Source organism: Dermacentor silvarum, chromosome 1, assembly GCF_013339745.2.
Source record: "Dermacentor silvarum isolate Dsil-2018 chromosome 1, BIME_Dsil_1.4, whole genome shotgun sequence".
NCBI lineage: Eukaryota > Metazoa > Arthropoda > Arachnida > Ixodida > Ixodidae > Dermacentor > Dermacentor silvarum.
Genome location: NC_051154.1, coordinates 322739676 through 322761995, shown reverse-complemented (window position 1 = coordinate 322761995; position 22320 = coordinate 322739676). Strand labels below are relative to the sequence as shown.

The window sequence follows — 22320 nt, the reverse complement described above, 5'->3', positions numbered from 1 at the left end:
TGAGGGTCGCTCGAACATGCAAGGACTTAGATTGTAGTAAGCTCCGATCACCATGGAGCCCTGCTTTTAAAACATGTACATATGTGTATAAAACGCTTTTCTCAACTCTCTGGATATCTTCTTCTCCCGGCACTTGGCACGACACCGGCCATGGGACCTTCGTACGTGGCCTCTCGGACCCTCGGGCTTCACAACAATGTAAACAACGCGGAAACTGCGCGACGGCGCGACCGCGCGGCCTCACTTTTCCACATCGACGCCGCTGTCAGAAGTCGCCGTAGCACCGTCGGGCGAAAGTTTACTCGTCTAATGTTCTCGTCTATTATTTCGCATATAACATGTTTACGGTCAAGCTAAAACTCGATTAGCTCTCTAGATAGATGAAACTCGCACAATTGTGTTGCAGGAGATGGAAAGGTCCCTTCCTTCGCACTTTCCTCGGCGGCCCGCGCACGGGAAGTTTGGCCGGCCGATCCAGTTGGTCGCCAACCACTTCAACATCGAGATCCCCGACGGCAACGTCTATCACTACGACGTGGACATCTACTGCGAGACCTCCGCGAGGGCCAAGGTGCCCGAGCAGAAAAAGTACCGCTGCCTCAGCACCAAGATCAACCGGCTAGTAATCGAGCTGCTCATCCGGAAGTACCAACACGATCTTTCCAACTGCATCCCGGCTTTCGATGGCCGCAAGAACCTGTACACGCGACACCAGCTCAACTTCCGCGAGCGCACCTTCTCCGTCGACCTGGACGAGGACCAGAGGATCCAGAAGTTCATCGTCAAGATCCAGTATGCGGCCACGGTGAACCTGGACGCCCTGCACGCCGTGTACCAGAATCGCGTCAACACGGTGCCGCAGGAGGTGCTGCAGGCAATCGACATCATTGTTCGCCACAGACCATCGATGAAGATGACGCCCGTCGGCCGGTCCTTCTTCAAACCGCCCCCGCCGCACGAGCTGAACGCGCTGGGCGGCGGCCGCGAGGTCTGGTTCGGCTACTACACGAGCGTGCGTCCGGCCCAGTGGAAGCCCATGTTGAACGTGGACTTGTCGGCGACCGCCTTCTACGAGTCTCTTCCGCTGGTAAGCTTTATGTGCAAGATCTTCAGCGACAACCGGCGCGAGGTGGCGCCCGCCGACTTCAAGCAGCTCCGCGACTTCCACCACGCGCGGCTTAACAAGGAGTTGAAGGGGCTGCGCATCAAGGTCACGCACCTGCCTTACCCGCGCAAGTACAAGGTCGTGCGCGTCACCAAGGAGTCGGCAAAGGAGATCTTCTTCAGCGAGGGTGGCAAGAGGACTTCCGTGGCCGAGTACTTCGGGAAGCGCTACAGCCGCCTGGCGTACCCGCACTTTCCTTGCGTGCAGAGTGGGAGCCTCGAGCACCCGGTCTTCATTCCGCTCGAGGTGTGCGAGATGGTTGAGGGCCAGCACTGCCGCAAGAAGCTCGACGAAAACCAGACCGCCGAGATGATCAAGCGCACGGCCAAACCGCCTTCCAAGCGCTTTCAGGTATTCGTTGTGTTCGCCCTAGCCAGTCTCTGCATTTGGCGAACATAAGGGGGAGAGTAACCTATCCTAATATATCCGAGCACTAACTGTCAGAAACTTTGTATACGGGGTGTATCTACGAACACTTTACGTAATAATTAAAAATTGCCGTTTTGTATTAAAAAGACGGTTCCTTCGGATGCATGCCGTGATACGTCGTTAATTAGTCTCTAATGATGAAAATAGAATTGGCTTTTATGCTCATTTAGTTTTAGACCCATAAGCGGGGAGCCAGCGCTACTTGGGGACGTGAACAGAACATCGCCTAGAGGGGTGCAGCTTTTCGGTCGCTGCAGCCTCCCAGTTTAGGTTTCGCGCGCACTGATGGTCGAATTTCGTTGTGCAACAGTTGCGCGGGTAATCGCATTTTTCCCAAATCCAAGAGTGTATATGGCTTGCACGGAGAGATAGCTTTAATTTCCCAATTACCATGAGCCAGCTGAAACTAAAAGCAAAAGTAAATTTATGAATTGTTGATTGCCGACTATTTATCATGTATCACCCGTCACCTCATGGTCGTCACCACTTAAGGCATGTCTCAGAAGGAACTGTTCTATTATTTCAAAACGGCTATATTGAAATGATATTTAGTATTCGTAGAAACACCCTGTATATATAGTATCGCATTCGTAACTGCTTGAGACACCTGAAATTCCAATTTGTGGGAACTAAACCCAAATTAGCCGAAGACTGTTGGTACGTCTCTTGAGAAAATAAGTACTCTGTATACAAGGTTCAGCTGCATGAGAGCCAAGTCCGTACTCGTCTCCATCGCCGGGTTCGCGCGAATAAATTTTCACGCTTCATCGTGATTTTTCAGGAGATCCGCCAGTCCGTGCGCGACCTGGTCAATGGCACCGAGGATTACCTGCGCGAGTTCAACATCAAGATCAGCACCGATCCAACGCAGCTCAAGGGCCGAGTGCTCGAGCCCCCTTCGTTGGTGTTCGCGAACAACTCCCTGAGCAAGCCGCGCGAGGGCACGTGGGAGCTTCGTGGCCAGCACTTCTACAAGCCGGCCACCATGGACCGCTGGACATTGGTCAGCCTGAGCCGGTTCGCGCAGCGCGACAGCCTCGAAAACTTCGTCAAGATGCTGACGCGCATCGGCCTCGAGCTGGGCATGCGCATCGACCAGCCGCTCGAGGTATCGGCGCCCGACCACAACCGGCGTTCCATCCGCTCCATCCTGGCCGAGCAGCAGCAGAAGCACAGCAAGCTGCAGATGGTCGTCATCGTGATCGCCAAGACGACCAACTACGCCGAGATCAAGCAGGTCGCCGAGACCGAGCTCGGATTGCGCACCCAGTGCCTGCTGGAGAACAACGTTGTGAAGAAGTGCAACGCGGCGCTCGTGCAGAACCTATGCCAGAAGATCAACGCCAAGATGGGCGGCACCAACAACAGCCTGCTGGCGCAAGAGAAGCCCGCGCTTTTCCAGAAGCCCGTGATCATCATCGGCGCCGACGTGTCCCACCCGTCTCCCGGCGACAGAATCCGGCCCTCGATCGCCGCCTGCGTGGGCAGCCTCGACTCGATCCCGTCCAAGTTCCACGCCGCCGTCCGCATCCAGATGGAGCACGCCGAGGCCAAGGCACGAGTCGAGATCATAAGAGACCTCAAGGAAATGGTGAAGGACATGCTCAAGGCCTTCTTCCGCGCCACCAGGCACAAGCCGGAGCGCATCATCTTCTACCGCGATGGCGTCAGCGAGGGACAGTTCCTCCAAGTCCGAAACCGCGAGGTAAGAGTGCCCAACGTAGCGGGTCGGTGCGACTTTCAATAGCACTCGAGCACCACATAGACAAGAAATAGAGCAACACGGTCTTGCTAGTCGAGCCAATGATCTGTTTCACGCAGATTTGCACGCTCAATGCTGAAATTGTGGCACGGATTGAGAATCCGTCTCGCAGCGTCTCTTGCTCTTGCGGCTGCTGCGGGCGGAGCTGCCGCGCGGGCGCCTATCTTGAAAGCGATCTGCGATGTGGCTGAAGTGTGCGCCGCGGGAGCCTCGTCTTGAAAGCGATCTGCGATAGGTACAAAGTACATGCGCCGAGTGCCGGCAGCTTCGCATGGGCTCTGTATTCACCATTTAGTTCGCGTTAAAGCAAGAGCCAGTGCGAAGGTCAATTTGCTCGCTGGCGCTGGCGCGCTTTCTCACTCCAGCGTTTTGACGAATTTCCGCGATCTTCGAGCGAGATGTGTTCATGTTTACCTGTGCGCGCGTGACACCGTGCTCGTTTATTTAGTTAGTAAGCGAATCTTTACAACTTCGTACGTTAGGTAAAACTACTATCCTTAGTTCGTATAGCTGTCTATACTAATTTGCTATCGCAATAGATGCTTCGCCTTTCGGGCGAAACTGCGACTTTTTTTGTTAATTCCATCAGACTTTTGCAACTACGCAGTAGTACAACCGAATATCCAGCCATCGAAGCTGTTTACGCGCCTTAGTTTCCTGCAAAAATGCTTCAAGGAAATGCCAAATGCGACTCGGCCTGATGTTGGGCTGCTAAGCACGAGGTCGCGGGTTCGAACCCAGGCCATGGCGGCCGCATTTGAAGTGGGGCGAAATGAGAAAACATCCGCGCACTTAGATTAGGTGCACGTTAAAGAAACCCAGGGGTGAAAAGGATTCCGGAGTCCCCTACTACAGCGTGTTTCATAAGCAGCTCGTGGTTTTGGCACGTAAAACCGCAGAATCTATTTTTTTTTACTGGAAACGCGGCAAGCATGGGAATTATGTGACTTTGAACTTTCTCACATTCTAGACAGTATTGCTGAGTTCAAATGCAACAATTTTCATGATTATGCATGTGCGCAGAAAAATGTGACTGCTTGGAAATGTGGGCTATATGTAGTAAAGGCACATAAAGCCTGTTAAGACCAAAAGAACGTCACAAGCACAAACTTTTGTTTAATCCACTTGCTATATTACATCATTCCTGCGGTAAAGCTGAACGATTGCAGGGCCAGATTTCAATAGATGCTTTTCCGCCATGCACACTAACGGAGACACGACGGACTCCGACTAGGACCGAAAAAGACAAACTGACACGAAGAAACGTCCTTGTTCGTGTCAGTGTGCGTCTTTGTTTCCAGTCAGTGTTCGTCTTGTTCCCGTTAGTGTGAATAGCGAAATAACAGCGAACATGCACCAACTATTGCCGTATTCGTCGTTCTGTTAAAGCCAACTTGGCGTCTCTTCTCCCGCCGTGGATAACAAATGGCGACCTATGTGTATAGAAGGGCACGTCTCGTCCATCTCGTAGGTGAGCGCCATCCGGCTGGCGTGCAAGGAGCTGTCACCAAACGAGTCGTACGAGCCGGCACTCACCTTCATCGTGGTGCAGAAGCGCCACCACACGCGATTCATGCCGGCCAGCGACCGCGACGGCGTCGGCAAGTTCCGCAACGTGCCGCCGGGCACCACCGTCGACTCCGTGGTCACGCACCCGCTGGACTTTGACTTCTTCCTCTGCAGCCACTTCGGCATCCAGGTGCGCGCAAATGTCTCCGAATGGCTTTTTGCCAGGGATCCTTCCGGTGCACCTCGCGCAAAGCGTTTTACCCGTGGGCAAAAATTTCCTGCCGTGGTGGCTTAGCGGCTATGGTGTTGCACTGCTAAGCACGAGGTCGCGGGATCAAATCGCGGCCGAGGCGGCAGCATTTCGATGGGGGCGAAATGCAAAAACGCCCGTGTCCCGCGCATTACATGACCACCAGGGGATCCACCAGGGGATCTTCAACGTGCCCTTGTCCCGAGCATGTAAAGATACCCAGGTGGTATAAAATATTTCCAGGTCCACCATTACGGTGTGCCTCATAATAAAATCGTGGTTCTGGGACGTAAAAACCAAACATTGAAAAACGAAACAAGAAAAAACAGAAAGAGAGATTACTTTAAAGTTGCCAGATGACAATGGCACTTGCGCTAGAGATTTTGCTTGACAAAGCCGTTGTATTGCACATAACAGTCTTAGAATAGATTCCATACGGGTGAGTTACCTTGGACACTAAGTTCGCGGCAGGTGCTGCCACTTTTGCGATGTTCTTTTATGCCGTGGTGTAGCCGGGCCGAAGAATACAGACTCTAACAAACACCACTGTACCAACTCTTGTTTATGAGGAGCACAAACATTAAACCTAAAGAGGGGTGCAAGCATCTTAGGGAAAGAAAGCACCAGGAGGGGCGCTACGTTACGCGGTGTCGAATCGTAGATTACTTTCAAAAGCAAAGTGAGTGGCATACGGACCTATATCTCTTTCTTTCACTCTTGCTCTTTTTCTCTTTCTTTCACTCTATCTTTCTCTCTCTTTCACGCACGCACACGCACACACACACACGTACACGCACACACTCACACACCTGCACACGCACACACATGCACACGCACACCTACTTTATGGAGGCGGGTAAGTGATTCCAGTCCCTTCCGTTTGTGGGAACAAATGATTGTTATTAGTGTCCTGTTGGGTGGATCCCATACAGGCTAAGCGTAGTCTAGCTGGGTATTGTAAAGTGCCTTTTATTGCATTTTAGAACGCTGCAAGGCAGGCTGCTTGGTCATAAGCTCATTCCTTGGTCGCGCCACTTCACTCACCTCTTCTTCGCTCACTTGTCAAAGTGCTGATATATAATCTCAGTCAATTGTATGTGGACCTCTTCAAATGCCTACTCGCTCTGGCGCTTTCAGAACACGACCATAGCGACTGCGTGGTATACAGTCAGGAACGGGTTGCGACTGTTCTGATCGCTGCGTTCTTTCAGGCATTCCTGGTTCAGTGGGCATATCCGGGTACGCATTAGGAGGAAATTCTTTATCCACACCTTGTCACCTGGCGCATAATCTTTTCTCATGTCGTTCACCTTCCCATTTCGGTGTCTAATCGGGGGTGTAGCGCATCCATATAAAACGGAAGCTGCCTGCCAAACATTAATTCTGCAGGCCTGAATTCGTGTGCTGCTAAAACAAAAACCGTGACAGCCGGTAGGAGAGGCTTCCATCCGTCAGTTTCTTGAGTGCCATCTTCGTTTCTGTTACCATGCGCTCTGCTTGTCTATTTGTAGCCGGCTGGTATGGAGCTGACGTTACATGTTTCATCATGTTCAATTCGAAGAAGCCTTGCATTTCCGACGAAACGAATGATGTGCAATTATCACAAACTACCACTTGCGGCATACCAAAAGTGGCGAACAGTGATCGTAGCACATCCGTGGATGGGGAAGTAGACTGTGACTTCACTTGTCCTACCTCAAGCCATTTGGAGAAGGCATCCACTACGATTGAAAAGCTGTGGTTGTTCGCCGGCCCTGCAAAATCAACATGAACGACCTCCCATGGTTCATTTGAACGGGGCCATTCCGGCATTGCAACTGCCTGAGGAAGACGGCTGTGCATCTGACATGTCTCACACAACCACACCTTAGTCTCGATGTCGGCGTCCAATCCATGCCACCACAGGTGACTGCGAGCAAAGCGTTAGGAATCGCAACTCGTGTGCCTCATAATACGCAACCACGATGCGTGGAAAGTTCTTGTACCCGACTCTTGTAGGGTTGGAAGTGTATGCCCTTGTAAACTTGCGAAAGCGTGGAAACTTCCACTGTCAGCCTTGCTATCTCCTCGGCATTCATTGAAGGTTTGCGCAACCCTTCGATCGACACGTCACCTTGTGCCGCAAGCTAATGGACATCGAAAGCCAGAGGAAGTCGACTGAGCGCATCCGCATTCTGATGTTTTTTTTTTTCTTATCGGTACAACTCGTAGTCATAAGCGCTCAAAATCACGCACGAACGAAGCATCCGGGGTGATAATACTTGCTGAATGTGCTTCCTAGGACACATTATTCCAACAAGTAGCTTATGGTCATCACTACGAGTAGATTTCCCACCGGCAATCTACTGATGAAAATGCGTGACGGCAAACACAATTGCAAGCCCTTCTCTATTTAGTTGGGAATAGTTTCTCTCTCATTTGCCGAGTGTTCTTGACGCAAACGCTACTGGCATTTCGTGTCCGTTTCCGTCGAACTTCGCAAGAACTGGTCCTAACCCATAAGCCGAAGCATCACAGCTCAGCATCAGTGGACGATATTCTTCATAATGCGCAAGAAACGTACACTCACGTAGTGCGTCCATAAGGGGCCTGAACCACCCCTCGTGTTTGGCGAAATACCATAGTCCGCGGGTAGAATACGCTGCTATGAACATCTCAGCCCAATTTCGCTGTCGTAGGCGCTGCGTGGAGCTCGCAAGCGAAGCACGAAGTTACCTTTTTCTCAAGCGCTCTCGTTTCAACAGAATTCATGATCCTCACTCTCTTCTGTGTGTTTTATTATGTAATAAAGGACATTCTAATACGCGGCTGCTATTGGTCTCTGCGGTCGGCTACACCGCGGCCGCCGCGGGTTGCCGCCACGAGTCCACGGGCTGCTCGCTGTGGATAACTGCGTTTGGCTTCCGTTTTAGCACGTAGTATAGGCACCAAAATCGGAAGTTCTGGCGTTTACGTTAACATGCAAAATGAAATTTGAACTGCGCGCCACGGTGACATTTTGAAGGCGGAGCGTTGTGGCCCCACTCCGCCGTAGCCTCCGCAGAGCAAGGCATGGAAGGAAGATGGGGAGCACAGCGGAGGCCGTGTTTATAGCCAATAACTCCGCTTCTGCAGAACGCATTGAATTACTTTCTGCGGCAAAGTATTTCTGAAAGAGCCTATTTTCCCTTCCCTTCAAATGTATTTCTACACTTCGAAAAAAAAATGGTTCAGGGCTCCTTTAAGTTTGTTGAAAGTGGCTTTGTGCGGGGCTTCCCATTTCCGCTTAGCTTCTTTATCCAATAGACGATGAACAGGTTCGGCGATGGACGCTTTGTCTCGGAGGAACCGGCTGTAAAAAACTTATCGTTCGTAAGAATGATTGTAGTTTGGACTTGTTTGTTGGTTCTGGCGCACTCGTTATTGCTTCAACCTTTTCAGACGTTAGCTCAATTCCCTTAGCGCTCACTTTGTAGTCCAGGAACTGCACTTCGCGTAACGCAAATCTGCATTTTTCCTTGTTTCCTTCGAGACCTGCTTGTCGCAAACATTGCAACACTGCTTCCAGTCGATCTGGATTCTCTTCATTTGACGCTCCCATGATGAGGATATCGTCTAAATAGGCGCAAACACCAGCCACTTCAGCCAGAAGAGTGTCCATGAAGCGTTGGAATATAGATAGTGAGGCCGAAACGCCAAATGGTGGACGCTTCACTGCGTACAAGCCTTTAATTGTGTTGATAGTTGGCATCTCCTAAGTGCCTTTGTCGACGTGCACCTGCTGATAAGCTTGTGTCAAGTCAATCTTTCAAAAGATCTGTCCTCCTCGAAGAGTTGCAAGCAACTCAGCTGCCATAGGCAAAGGATACGCCATTGGCTTGATGCTTGCGTTTAACTGTGCTCCTGTAATCCCCGCACAACCCTGAGGATCCATTGTACTTCCTCACGACGGCCACTGGCGTCGCCCAGCCAACGGTGGAGATTGGCTCAATCAGGCCTTGAGCCTGGAGTTTGTCGAATTCTCGACATACGGCATCTAGCAATGCAAATGGCACTTTATTTATTTTTATTAACCTCAAAGCCAGGGGGCATTCCAGAGGGGAGTGGTATGAACAGATTCAAAAGGTTACAAGAATGCGGTATGTTACAGAAAAAAGAAGAAATAATTATGGCTGGTATTAATACAATGTTAGCTAAGGTACAAACGAAATGAACATAAAGTCAGGTTAGGAAAAGTAGACAGTAATAATATGTGATGAGTACAAAATAGCTGCTATTTATACAATATTAGGTAGTGCTAGTTTAAAGGCATTGTTATCAGTAATAGTAACAATGTCTCGGGAAAGGTGCTTCCATTCCCGAGATGTTCGCGGAAAAAATGACTGAAAAAGACTTTTGCCGGCACTTCAAAAACTTGGGTGGCGCATCTCAAGCAAGGTCATTGCGTACAGGTTGCCCTGAATGTCCAGTGAGAGCTTCATCGAACACCGCAGAGAACTTCCTAATGTAGCATCGATTGTTGTTTCGGTGATATTGCTACATGTGTAACAATATTGTTCAGTCCATGCAGCGTGATTTCCAGTTTTTCTAACCAATTTCTTCCTAATAAGCTGGCTCCGACTCCTCCAGCCACGGGCAAGGGTAGCTGTGCCCTGTTGTTGTTGAAATATACATTGATAACACGGAGCCTAGGATGTCCAAACATTCTCCCGGCCCTGTCCGTAAAGCGAGCTTGCATTCTCTTGACACCCGGGCACATCGTCAGGCCAGATGGGAGCGAACGTCACTCCACTTATTATACAAAACGCTGCTCCCGAGTCTACTTCCATGTTGAGTGGCCGATCACACAGTCATACTGTCACGACGAACCTACCTGTGGTTGTCATCTCTAGTTCCCTCTGAAAAACAGCATAGAGGCCGCCTTGCTGTTCCTCTAAAACTTCGTCCTCCTCTAAACGATGGCTGCATTGGTACTTCGGTGGTTTAGCCTTTTTCGACAGGCAAGCTTTCGCGATGTAACCTTTTTTGCGGCAGAAATTACACGTAGCATTCTTGAAGTAACATTTCTCGGGGGTATGGTCTGCTAAACATCGGAAGCACTGAGGCGCCTTGCTTGTAGAGCACTCGCGAACATTCTGACAATGTATATAGAAATTTTCGGCCTGTTCCTGAGTGCTTTGAATCTGTCACTGCTGATTTCTTACTGATTCAGCAGTCAAAACGAGTTCGTACGCTTTCTTAAACGTTAGCTTATCCTCAGCTAACAACCGTTGTTGAAGATGAGAATCATGGATCTCGCATACCAATCTGTCTCGTAGCATAACTTCCAAAGGAAGCCTTGTACTTCGTGGTTGAGACGCGCGGTCACGATTGGTCACGCACGGCAGCGAAGTCGTCGCACGACGCCCAGAAGGCATGATGCCTGCCTGTAAAGTGTCGGGGGGTTAGCAGAGAGGAGAATTACATACGTGCCCTTTGGATTCCCTAGTGGACTGCTATATACACTGTAAAAAATTTCCGTAATTTTACAGCGAAAACCTACGTAAAATTTACGCAGACCATTCCGTTTTATGAAAAACGGCGGGATCCTACGTAAAAAAGACGGACGTGAGCTCCGTTTATTAAAAAACGGCAGGATTCTACGTAAAAAAGACGGACGTGAGCTCCGTTTTTGAAATACGGAGAGCCGTCCGTAATTTCATGTGGAGGGCAACTGAACATGTCACGAGTGAAAAATGAACACGCAAAGAATATAACGAAAAGACACTGTCTACTCTAACTGCCAGTTACATATATCACCATAGATAACGCTGTTTGAACATTATGCGCGTGCGAGTATAGTAAACACACAAAAAGAAGCAGGTAGTGTTTGAGCGGTGGCGCTGCTTACCACACCTTCATCGCGCCTACACGCTGGGTTGCATTTCTCCGGCACAAACAACCGTACGAGTGGTCGCTAATGGCGGACGGTGGAGGTGGTGTTCCTGGCGCATTTGTGATTTCACTCTAAATAGGAAGGAATCGGCGCTGGATTGTTACACAAGTAAGTGATTTACGTGTCCTTTTTTCGTTATTGGTGCACGTTGCGCGTGCGAAATGCTCCGCGATGGCCGGTGATGGGCTCAATTGTGTTGTGTGAGCACGCTTTTAACGAGATTCCTTGGCCATGAGGATTGACAAAGCGACATTGCGAGTCTGTGATAAAGGGGTGTTGCATTTGTTGTGTTGAATGCATACTCACTACAGCTGAGACGCGTAGGCAATATTAGCGGCGTTGACGCCTCTAGCAGCTCCTTTGTCGTCTGTATGTGGCCGCTGGTTTACTGACGTTAGCATTCCAGTTTGTAGTGTGTTGTGCTGTGTGCTCGGCGTTCCAAAATTAAGTGAAGGCGTTGTACCCATTACTATCGCTTCCGACGCGGTGCAACGCTATGTTACCAATATTCGGTGACGCATTGAATCAAAGTGAAATTTTTAGCAATTATTATAAGCTTCGGACGCAGTGCCCTGGCTGGGCGTGCCTAATCGCAGTGTTCACACCCGGGATTGGAAGATTGGTCATGTATGAAGACCTCATAGAGCATGTTTGATGTGCATGCCCCTTCATTACAATGAAATGACGGTGGAGCGTGCTTATTGCCGTAACCTTGTGCCATCTGCAGTGTTAGGTAACACGGGTGTCACACGGTGCCCTTTCGTTTGTAGTAGAGCCCGAGCACTCGTGCACGATCGCAATTGAAAGTTGTCCGCGTGATACCCGTTAAGGTTCATTGCAAAGGAAACGGATTATTTTCTACCTGGCAATCTGTATTAGTTTTTTTTGACAGCTACCAGGCTGACGATTAACGTTCTGACGAAGTACGTGAGGATATCACGTATTCTGGGACGGAGGATTGCCGCTTAATAATTCTGCATAACAATACTGCAATAATTCTAAATTGCGTGCATGTGTTGTAAGTTATGCAGGGCAAAATATTTTGTCAGCTAATTTTTCGAATAGAAGGTGCTTCATAAAGTTTTTTTGCAAATAAGTTAAACGAGGCCATTAGCACTTTATAAAATACTGTGAGCTATCTCACAGCAATAACAGTAACTGAGTGACGAGCTTATATGCATAGTGTAATTCAGTGGCGCACCGACGGGGGGGGGGGGGGGTTGGGGGTTGTAACCCCCCCCCCCCTGAGGCCGACTTAACCCCCCCCCCCTATTTTGTTTAACCCCGTTTCTTTCCTTGCGCATTTGAGTACTGCAACTAATGGTATCTTCGACTGGTCGCATCCATCCCCCGAAGCAGAGTGATGCAGATCTGGCGTTCCCCGAACTCGGAGGTAGAGGACAAGCGCGCAAGCCGAACGTGTGACTCGCTCTCGGAGGAGGAAATGGCAGATGCGATACCACGTGACTAGTGCTAACGTCCGATGTTTCGCCTATCCAAAGATAAACCGGCGGATGCGCCGGTGGGACGACCATTCGTTGAGACGCCAGCATGCTGTGGCTTAGGTTGCCTAGGCTACAATGGAACGTCGCCAAGAACGGCGACGCTGTACTGTGATGACATTTCTGGAAACGCTCTCATCTCGGCGACTGCTCCGACGACAGGTCTCGGAGCGTCTCAGAGCGCTCGACGCGGGAGGAGAGCGATCGAAAAGAACCAGCCGAACGCAAGGCACGCACCCTCTTTCAACCAGCCGAAGACAACGCCGCTCGAGAGAGCGCTCTAGAGCGCTCCGAGGTGACCAGTCGAAGATACCATAAGATATAAGACGCGTAATCGTCTGCACACTCACAAAAAGCGCATTTTTTGACAATTTCCCATGAAGAAATGGAAATTAGTGCTATTTAGACGGTATTGGCAAACTGTCAACCCCCCCTGGCAGAGATCCTGGGTACGCTACTGGTGTAATTGTATATAAAAATGTTTGTGCTTTGCTTTGGATGACCGGTCAGAAAGTAACTGATATCAGTATTTCATTTGCAGCTGTTGCACCAGTGAAGGATGTCTGTGTGCCGCCTTGCATTCAGTTTCTCAGCCATGGGGGCGTGCTTGCAACACCAGTGGAAAAGCAGTCTTGCATTGGTGCTATTTGTTCTGGTAAGCTGGACCATTCTATCGTATATCAGTCATGCATATGCAGTCCTAATGGACATTGACTACAAATGTTGTTGGAATGACAATGCCTATACAAGTATAATAATTGTTGCAGATGCATCCAAAAGATAAATGATGTTTTGTTTTTCCTGGGGCAACCAATTGGTTCAGCATGAGGACGTCGACTTAAAAGTGGTATTGTTTCAGACTTGTCTAGGATGCACATGAGTGGTGTTCAAAAAACACTAATAGCACCGGAATTTGGGATTTGAGGCAACAGATAAAACACGCACCAATAAGTTAATTCTTTGTCCAGTTTGCCTCTATGAGTATGCAAAAACACCTGCATACTGACCTGTAACACTGTCATGCATGGGCCCCATGGTAACGAAGTGTAGCCACAGTTAAGCTCACTGTTAGCCATTGTTCAGCTTACTATAATAGGTGAAGATGCCTCGACGGATTTGCGTGTGACATTGGAAAGTATCATAACAAGGTAAAATATAGCCTGAGCACGCAGCTGTGTCACGTGGTCAGGTGACCAAAATATATGAATATTTTGAAGGGAATGAACAGCACTACTGCCAGAACAAAGTGAAGGCAACGGGCACAGCAACATATTCCCTTTATCCTGTCTATGGCACTATTCAGTTCCTTCCTAAACATGCACCAACCAGCCCAGTTCAGAACGCTCTCGCAGTTCATATGAATACCTCAATTTGTCTAGAAGATTAAGTGATTACACACTAGCATATGTGGGGGCTAGTCTGCGAATTTTGTATGTTTTGAACATGTGCCATGAGGATTCTTCTTTGCTCAAAACTTGATATACAACTGCACAAAGCAGCATCGATAGCTATGTTGCTTCCCCATCTTGTATCGAGGGTCTGTGAGTGTTTCCTAAGATAGTCCTTGAGTTTTCGTCCTGTTTGTCCTACATAATTGCTGCTGCAGGGCAGTAGGATGTTGTAAACAGCACCAACTGCACTTCCTATGACCTCCAGCACATACTTCTTGATGCAAACTTCACGTCTTGGCCTGGTCCGGTTGACATTTTTGTACCTGCCCAGTTTGTTTGGCCCTGAAAATAAAAATGTAGTTCCAACTGTCCCCAGCAATTTGCTTGAATTGACAGCTTCCTTTGTGTACATATTGTATAGCAGTGGTAGGCCTTGGCTTCCTTGAAGTACTCCGACTGGAGACTTCACCTATGTTCAGCTCCGTTAAATGCTTCTTGGCAACGCATGCCGAAAGGCAGTGCGAACACACTGTTAAAAGCAACCGTACTTGGGTCTGGAAGCTCCCCTCCACTTCGTGGTGGTGCCAAGAGTGCTCCCTTGCGTTCCTGTAGCAACAACACGCTTCAGTGTTCAACTGCGATAATAGGAAAGGCCAAGACACTTTTGAGTGTGGATCATAGATCCAGCACAATGCTCACCACAGAAAACCTTCACGCTAGATATTGGAGCTTGCTTTCCAGCAGTTTTACTTCCATGAGCACACCTGGCACTGTGGAGGAGACATTAAAAAAAATGGCTGAACTCCTTGAGTAGCCTTGCTTGGCAACTTCTCACAGACAAAAACACTGTCAGGTAACCGTAAAACACTAGCTATTGTGGGCACCAGTGTAGTAAAGTTATTTTGCTTCATTAGCAACTTTCTCCTCTATATTAGGTGAAGTAAGGCTACTAAATGGGTAGAGTGATTTTTTTTCTGTCTTCTCTGCAGTGCTAGATGAGTTCACGTACGGAGAAAAACTACCATTAGACAGTGATCTTCCATTTCTGGACCGCAGGGTTTTCTTTGGTTAGTGTTATGTGTGCTGGAGCTATGCCCAATGTTTGGAGGAGGCTATTCTGCCTTCCGCGTCGGCACACTCTTTGGCTGTGAAGCTCATCACAGGAACACCAAAAGGTGTCCTCAAGAAATCGAGGCATCACCATGTGGAGGAGAGCTTCTGAACTCATGTCTAACATTTGCTTGCAGTGTGGTGGCCACTGTTATATCATATTCACAAGGTCAGTCATAGTCTCAAATAGACTGTTGGGAAAGCTGGAACTTTCCTTTTATTTTTCACGTCGAGCAATCGGGGTACATTGTGCGAAAAGTTGACTCGGAACGAGCCTTGACGCAAAGTGTAGCAAAAGGCAGAACAGCAATTCATCAACTGTGCGGTTGTTTACATTATCCCGCTATCCTGCAGCTGCAACTACGCAGGACACACAGGCCTAGTATATATAGATGTTTGTCTGTAAACAAAATTCTTTGCCTGCGTTCGTGTTGTCTAGCCTTCTCCTGTCTTTTCGTGCTGTCCCCAAGTTATCCCATAGGTACACTCTTGCATAACTTGCAATTATAAGATTCATGCTTGAGAATATAATCGGAAACTGTGCCATATGGATGACATTATTCATTACACGTGTTGGTGTTAAAGAAAGTAAGTGGCTGCAGTGCAGTCTGGGTAGGGCTTCAGATCTGCTTGTTATAGCTATTCTTAAGTTGCTTCCAAAACTTGAGATACAACGATTCAAGCTATGTCTGTGAAAACACTGCATCATGTTACAGAACACTCATAGGAAATAGCTCGGTATTGCGAGAGGTTGTAGAAATTTGCTTTCTACAGCATTTTATAAAGATGTTTTTTAACTCCCGCATCTATCGTGTTGTCTCATCACAAAACTGTAAACAAATATGAGTATTATACCCGCCGGGGTGGCTCAGTCAGCTAAGGCGTTGCGCTGCTGGGCACGAGGTGGCGGGATCGAATCCCGGCCCCGGCGGCCGCATTTCGATGGAGGCGAAATGCAAAAACGCCCGTGTGCTTGCGTTGTAGTGCACGTTAAAGAACCCCAGGTGGTCAAAATTAATCCGGAGCCCTCCACTACGGCGTGCCTCATAATCAGAACTGGTTTTGGCACGTAAAACCCCAGAAAGAAGAAATATGAGTATTATGCCTTGAGTTTTAGTAAAGATTACTCGAATATGATTAATCCTTTCAGACACTATGCACGCAATTCAATACACCAAGATAGTGTCTTAATAGCAATAGCATTGATTAAAGTAAGGATATTTAAAATGTGTCCCGTACATCTTGAAACTCTTCTGATTGAAATAGTGCTGCAAGATTGAATTACACAGGCAAATTGTTTTAGTAAAGTAAGTATGAAGGTAGATGGTTGGGTTCTTTGCTTGGTATATGTCACTTCTTTCATCGTTTTTCACAGTGTGTTGCACCAGTCATAATTTTTGAGTGGCTGGATAGGTGCTGTTCAAGCCTGGTAGACATGAAATAGTTGATGTTTGCAAATCTCATGTACTTGCACTGAGTTTTTGCATGGAGTGCACATTCTATAAACTTGACAAACTCACTAAAGAACTGAAAACACTTAATCTATTGTGCATCTGTAAGCATTTTATGAATCTGAAAATGTAAGAAATGCGGTGAAGCTAAGTTTTCAATCAACACAACTGATTGGCATGTGAAAGGGTTAAGGAAAGACGCTCCTTAAAACAATTTCTCGAAACATCGCAACATACCACCTGAGGGTCTCCCACCTTAACCTCTTACTACTGTTTTGCTAATCACAATATTGACTGAATGCAATATTTTTCTGACCAGTCTTTCGTGTAATGTAAAGAAAATTAACACGCCTAGTCTTACATGAAGATAAATTTGAAATCATTTATTTATTGCACTCACTTGGCAGCAGTTCGGAACTGTTCTTTATCAGTATAGTACTTGTGATTCACCTTTGTATTGCTGAGTACAGGTAGAGATATGGTTAGTTGTTTAATAAAAAGGATCCCTAATTTTCTACTTTCTGATTGTAGCTTAGACCGTCACTTGTACTTCACAACGAGGGGACTGCGGTAGCTAGGATATATAGTTTTCGTGAGAATTTTCATAGATGCAATTTTTATTCTGTCTACTAGCATGTTTGTATTACAGCATGAATTTCATAGATTAGAGGCTCCATGAAGGTACATTCTGTCGTTGAATGTCTATGAGATGGTTAAGCAGGTTGACTGTATCTAGTTACAACTCCTCATGTTCTGTGGCAGTTACATTTGCGTGGTTTAGTGCTGTCAGTGTAAGCTTAACATTTTTTTCCTTCTCCCAGGAAGGACACAAGCATTGAGGAGCCATTTGACCTGCCACAACACTGATATTGTATTTGGTAGGTTCTATTACAGGTTTTCTTTCATGTAGTAGTACCTGCTATAATTGTGTATAATGTGTTCAGACCCTTAGTCAGCAGACTGTTTGACAACAGGTATTTACAAATGAAGAACTAACAAGATTTTCAAGGTCATTAGTGATACAATTGTTGCACACTGCTGAATTTTCCCGCAAATTAAATTATGAGCCATCCAGCAACTGCTGCTCTCCTGCCTTAATGCACAAACCTTCAAATACTGTTACCCCTATCTCACAAGTGTACAGAAGGTGCAGATGACTGTTCACAGCGACAAGGTCATAATTTTTACTTACATGCAAAAGTTAGTCGAACGTCAGGTACACATTTGAACTTTTCCAAAACAAGTTCGTCATCATAGTGCACAAATGCACATGTAACTTACCGCAATAAAAATACACGGGCACAAGAAAGGGAGACAAAGACAAGCGCTTCGTGACTCAGAAGTGCGTGACATACGTGTTCCAACCAATTATTATTCCCTAAATTTTCTTCTACTGATCCAGGACTCCTGTGACTACTTGCCTTAGGTAACATACACTGTTGCCTTCTTGCCCTAGAAAACATAACTAGTGCCTTCTTGCAGCCCTTTAAACTGGCAACATCTTCACCACCGACAGTAGAGCATGTTCAGATAAATTCAACTAGACATGCCTGGTGACCACTTAATTTTGGTGAACAAATTTTATTTGGTGCCCGAGCCTGACGACAATGAAATCAATGGTATCTTTTATTTTGTTGTAGCGTAAGCTGAACGACAGGGACAACAGAAAAGCAAATTCGACGCACAGCCAGCGTTAACGTTCAACAACAGATTCGTTTCCAGTTCTCGTCACTATATATACCCTCAAAACATCATACAAAACGTGTAAAAAAACGGTAAACATGAACTAAAAAAAACAGGAACCACACGCATGCAGTTTTTTAGGCACACAGATTGACAGACATATACATGTTTAACGCGAACAAAGATCGCATCATCTTTCACCTGCTTCTACTCATGATAACTGTTTTTTTTAAATCTAGGTTTGCACTTGCATCTTTGGCAATGGAGGGCAAGAAAACCGTCAGCAGCCAGGTATTTAATTTGTTATTGTGTTCTCGTAGCCTGTCATTTATACATCTACCAGTTTAACCAATGTAGGACCATCTACACTCAAAGGAATGTCGTATACAACACATGTGATGCAATCAATGAATTTGTTTTTATGTTCCTTTTCGCATGCAGTATCCGCAATTCTTTCTGGCCTTGTCTTCTTACACTGGCTACCCAATTTATTAGGAGCTGGAAAAACAATGTTGATGTCACACCTTCCAGTAGTCTTTATTCTGTGGGAGAAACTATGTATAAAGGGGATGACAGCAACCTTTCTTTTCTTTATGTCGGTGTTTGTACCATCCACTTGCTCGGAACCTTTTTCCACTTGGCTCGGGCAACCAGCGCCGTTTAAATGTGAGACTTGCCATCCGAAGCTATTGTGCATTAGGTGCTGGCATGGCTTCTACAGCGCTTCACTGAAACACACTTTCGTGATTCTCCTCTTCGCAAGTTTTGTATGCGGGGAATGAATTGGTAAAAGGGGCTTACTTGCCCTAGGTTCTTAACACCAGCAGGTTTTGTTATCGGTGAGCACAAAATGAATGTCAAGGAATCTAATCTTCCCGCAACATGGCTATCCTGCACCTAATGCACGATAGCTTCGAATGGCGAGTCTCACGTTTAAGCGGCTTTGGTTACCCGAGCCACGTGCTCGTGTCAGTCGCAGTAGGACTGCTTAAAAAGGCACAGCAAAAAGGTTCCGAGCAGGTATATCGTACAAGTACCGACATAAAGAAAAAGATTGCTGCCATCCCCTACATACATAGTTTCTCCCACAGATTAAAGATTGCTGGAAGGAGTGACATCAATGTTGTTTTTTCGACGCCTAATAAATTTATGAGGAAGTCAAGGCCAGAAAGAATTTGGGATACTGCATGCGAGAAGGAACATAAAAGCAAATTCATTGATTATATCGTGTGTGTTGTATACCACATTCCTCTTGGGTGTGGAGGGTCCTACATTGATCAAACTGGTAGATGTATAAATAACAGGCTATGAGAACACAATAACAAACTAAATACCCTGGCTGCTGACAGTTTTCTTGTTCTTCATTGCCAAAGATGCAAGTGCAAACCTAGATTCAAAAAAGCAGTTATCATGAACAGAAGCAGTAGCAAGATGATGCGCTTAACTATAGACACTAGAAACATATCAACATTTGGTGACGCATGCATCAGTAAGCCTTCAATTTCATTATCCTCGAAAGAGCTTGCACATCTTTGTTCGTGTTAAACGTGTACATGTCTCAATCTCTGTGGCTAAAAAAACTGCATGCGTGTGGTTCCAGGTTTTCTTTAGTTCATGTTTACCGAGCCTTTACACATATTATGTTGTATGACGTTTTGAGGGTATATATAGTGACGAGAACGGGAAATAAATCTGTTGTTGGAAGATAACACTGTGTGCATGCCAAATGTGCCTTTCTGTTGTACCTATTGTTCAGCCTTGCGCTACAACAAAATAAAAGATGCCATACAAACAAACCCCCATAGCTACCTTCACCGTTAGTTTCGCAAGAAAAAGAATTGTCTTGGAAAATACAATATAGAAGCATCTGTTCAATTGGAAGCATTTTTTTGTAATTTTGCTGAATCCGCATTTTGAATTATCCCAAAGAAAAAGTGTTGTGGCTATGGCTCTAAGAATATTTTGGCACAGACTGCAGGCAAATAGCATGAATTCCAACTAATTACCACGGAGTATCCCTGCTACGATATGAAGAAGTAAACCTTTGAAAAAACAACGTTGCACATATGTGTGTTTTTATCTGCATCTATTAGCAGCACGGAATTTGGCCATCCTGTTGCCATTAAAGTCCCAGACATTTGGGGCAAATTGCTCTGCCCTCATTGAGTTTCAAAATCCACGAGAAGCGCTCATATTTGGGCATTGCTTTAGTTTCAGCTTTACTTTAAAATTTCTTTAGGAGAGGCGGGATTCTTAAAAAATTCCTAAATTAAGCACGTCACGGAAGTAATGCTGTCTGGAAGGACATGTTGCATAATTTGTTTCGTTGTGGGGTTGCCAGTCATGGAATGGACAGAATAAACGGTGTACTGCATGTAGCTGCCACATATGGGGTCCATGTGTACTTGTTGCAGGTTCCTTTACGTCGCGAAAGTGCTACAGGTTGCTTCGAAAAGCACAGACTGACAAAACGGCAAATTTTTGGGTGAACACAGCGCATAATTATAACTTTTTAAGGAGATGGAGATAGTATGTTGATGCACTAACGAACATAACTTTCAATTATCATTGCTTAAGTAAAAAGTATATTGCACATTGCTATTTTCATGACAAAACAAACCAAATCTGAAAGAGGCTAAAAGGCGCGCATGTTGTGGTGCAAGGCATGCTTTCTTCATATTGTTACTAATTTATAAGCTTGTCATCTGGACAGTACCTCTGGCTTGGTTGTTTTGCATCGGAATTGTACAACATGAGTGGTTTGAGCTCATTTCAAGAGTGCTTCATTGTTTTTGGAAAACAGTGGAATCTGCAAGGTTTTCTGTTAGGGCAGTGAAGGTTGAAAGCCGTGGTCCGCAGTATGTGGTCGTGGTAGCTCTACCTACATGCAGAAAATGTAATCTCTGAATGTCAATGTGCACGTGAGAGCTTTGCCTGTTCCAAGTGAGCCATCAAATGACTTGGGGAGGTTTCATCTGAAGCTTTTCATGTTATAAGGCTAGGAACATATACCAACAAGGCAGAGTATGACATTTTTTTATGACCCATTTGTTTTGACCAGAGCACTGGTAATTATATTTGTGACTTGGAAATCATTTATTGTTGATGTATCTGACTAAAAACGGTGATGATGGTGGTACAGTAAACCTTGTTACAAGAGACACTCAAGAGACCCGGGAAACATGTCGCTTGTAACCAAGGTCTCTTGTAACCAAAAATTCTAAAAATACTGAGGAGTCGGACTACACCACTTTATTATACATCAGCACCAAAGAGTGTTTAAACACATCTTTGATGCGAACAGAGCTGTCTCATGGAAACATGGCAATGGCTCCGGAGTATGACTACCGGCATACAAAGCGACCAGCACCGCAGGCGCTGTGACGGAAATCCAACTCAATGGTACTCTGTCGCAGAGTCGGTGTGGGAGCGCGACAGCGATTATGGAAGCATAATCGCAGAAAATTCTGTGAAATTGGTAGTCTCAACCATGCGAGGAATGACAGCCAGCTGCGGAATGGAACAAAATCGAGCCAAGGGAATGAAAATTGCAGCACATACCGGTTAGTACGATGTTAGCCGCATTACGTGAGCGTGTCTGGGTTGTGTCTCTTATAAATAGTGAAGAATTTGCTCTAGGGACATAAAAAGTTGTCCTTAGTAACCGAGTGTCTCTTGTAACCATGTCTCTTGTATGCAATGTTGTTAACATGGCGAACATAGGAAAACCAACCAAACCATTTTCAAATGTCTCTCATAACCGAGTGTCTCTTGTAACAGTGTCTCTTGTAACGAGATTTTACTAATAAAGAGTCCTAATTGATTGGTGTTCTTTTCCCTTTTCAGGCAAAGCAGGAGGCATGTGCAAGCAACTAGTCATTCCGATTCTCAACCAATCCTTCTTCTAGTCAGGCCATTTCTAGTGTCTTGCAAGTTCTTTTTTTCAGTAAAGCCCAATAAACATGCAGTTTCGTTCAGATTCAGGTGGCTTGTTGCTTTTTGGGCACGAATTTGTATGTATGCTTTGTACACGTCATGTACAGAACTCAAATGCAACATGGCAACACTGACACGAAAATGACGCGGTGTAAAAGACAGTAGTTACCCAAGGAGGAAACGTGCACACACAGCATGTTGAGCGTGGTGTATGTCCG

The 22320-nt window shown here is 46.5% G+C and overlaps 1 protein-coding gene and 1 long non-coding RNA gene across 2 annotated transcripts in view; both read left to right on the top strand.

The window, feature by feature from the left end:
* The first annotated feature begins 387 nt into the window (after positions 1-387).
* LOC119442905 (protein argonaute-4) overlaps positions 388-22320 on the top strand; it is a 32093-nt gene continuing 10160 nt past the window's right edge. The window contains exons 1-3 of the mRNA XM_037707967.2: positions 388-1516; positions 2376-3299; positions 4828-5055. Of these exons, the coding sequence (XP_037563895.2) occupies positions 410-1516; positions 2376-3299; positions 4828-5055 (2259 nt within the window). The 5' untranslated portion in view covers positions 388-409. The remainder of the gene's footprint in view (positions 1517-2375; positions 3300-4827; positions 5056-22320) is intronic.
* On the top strand, positions 10989-22139 carry LOC125942279 (uncharacterized). Its single transcript, XR_007464956.1, has 4 exons — positions 10989-11137; positions 13059-13186; positions 17305-17361; positions 22013-22139. It is a non-coding gene; the product is annotated as an uncharacterized LOC125942279 (long non-coding RNA).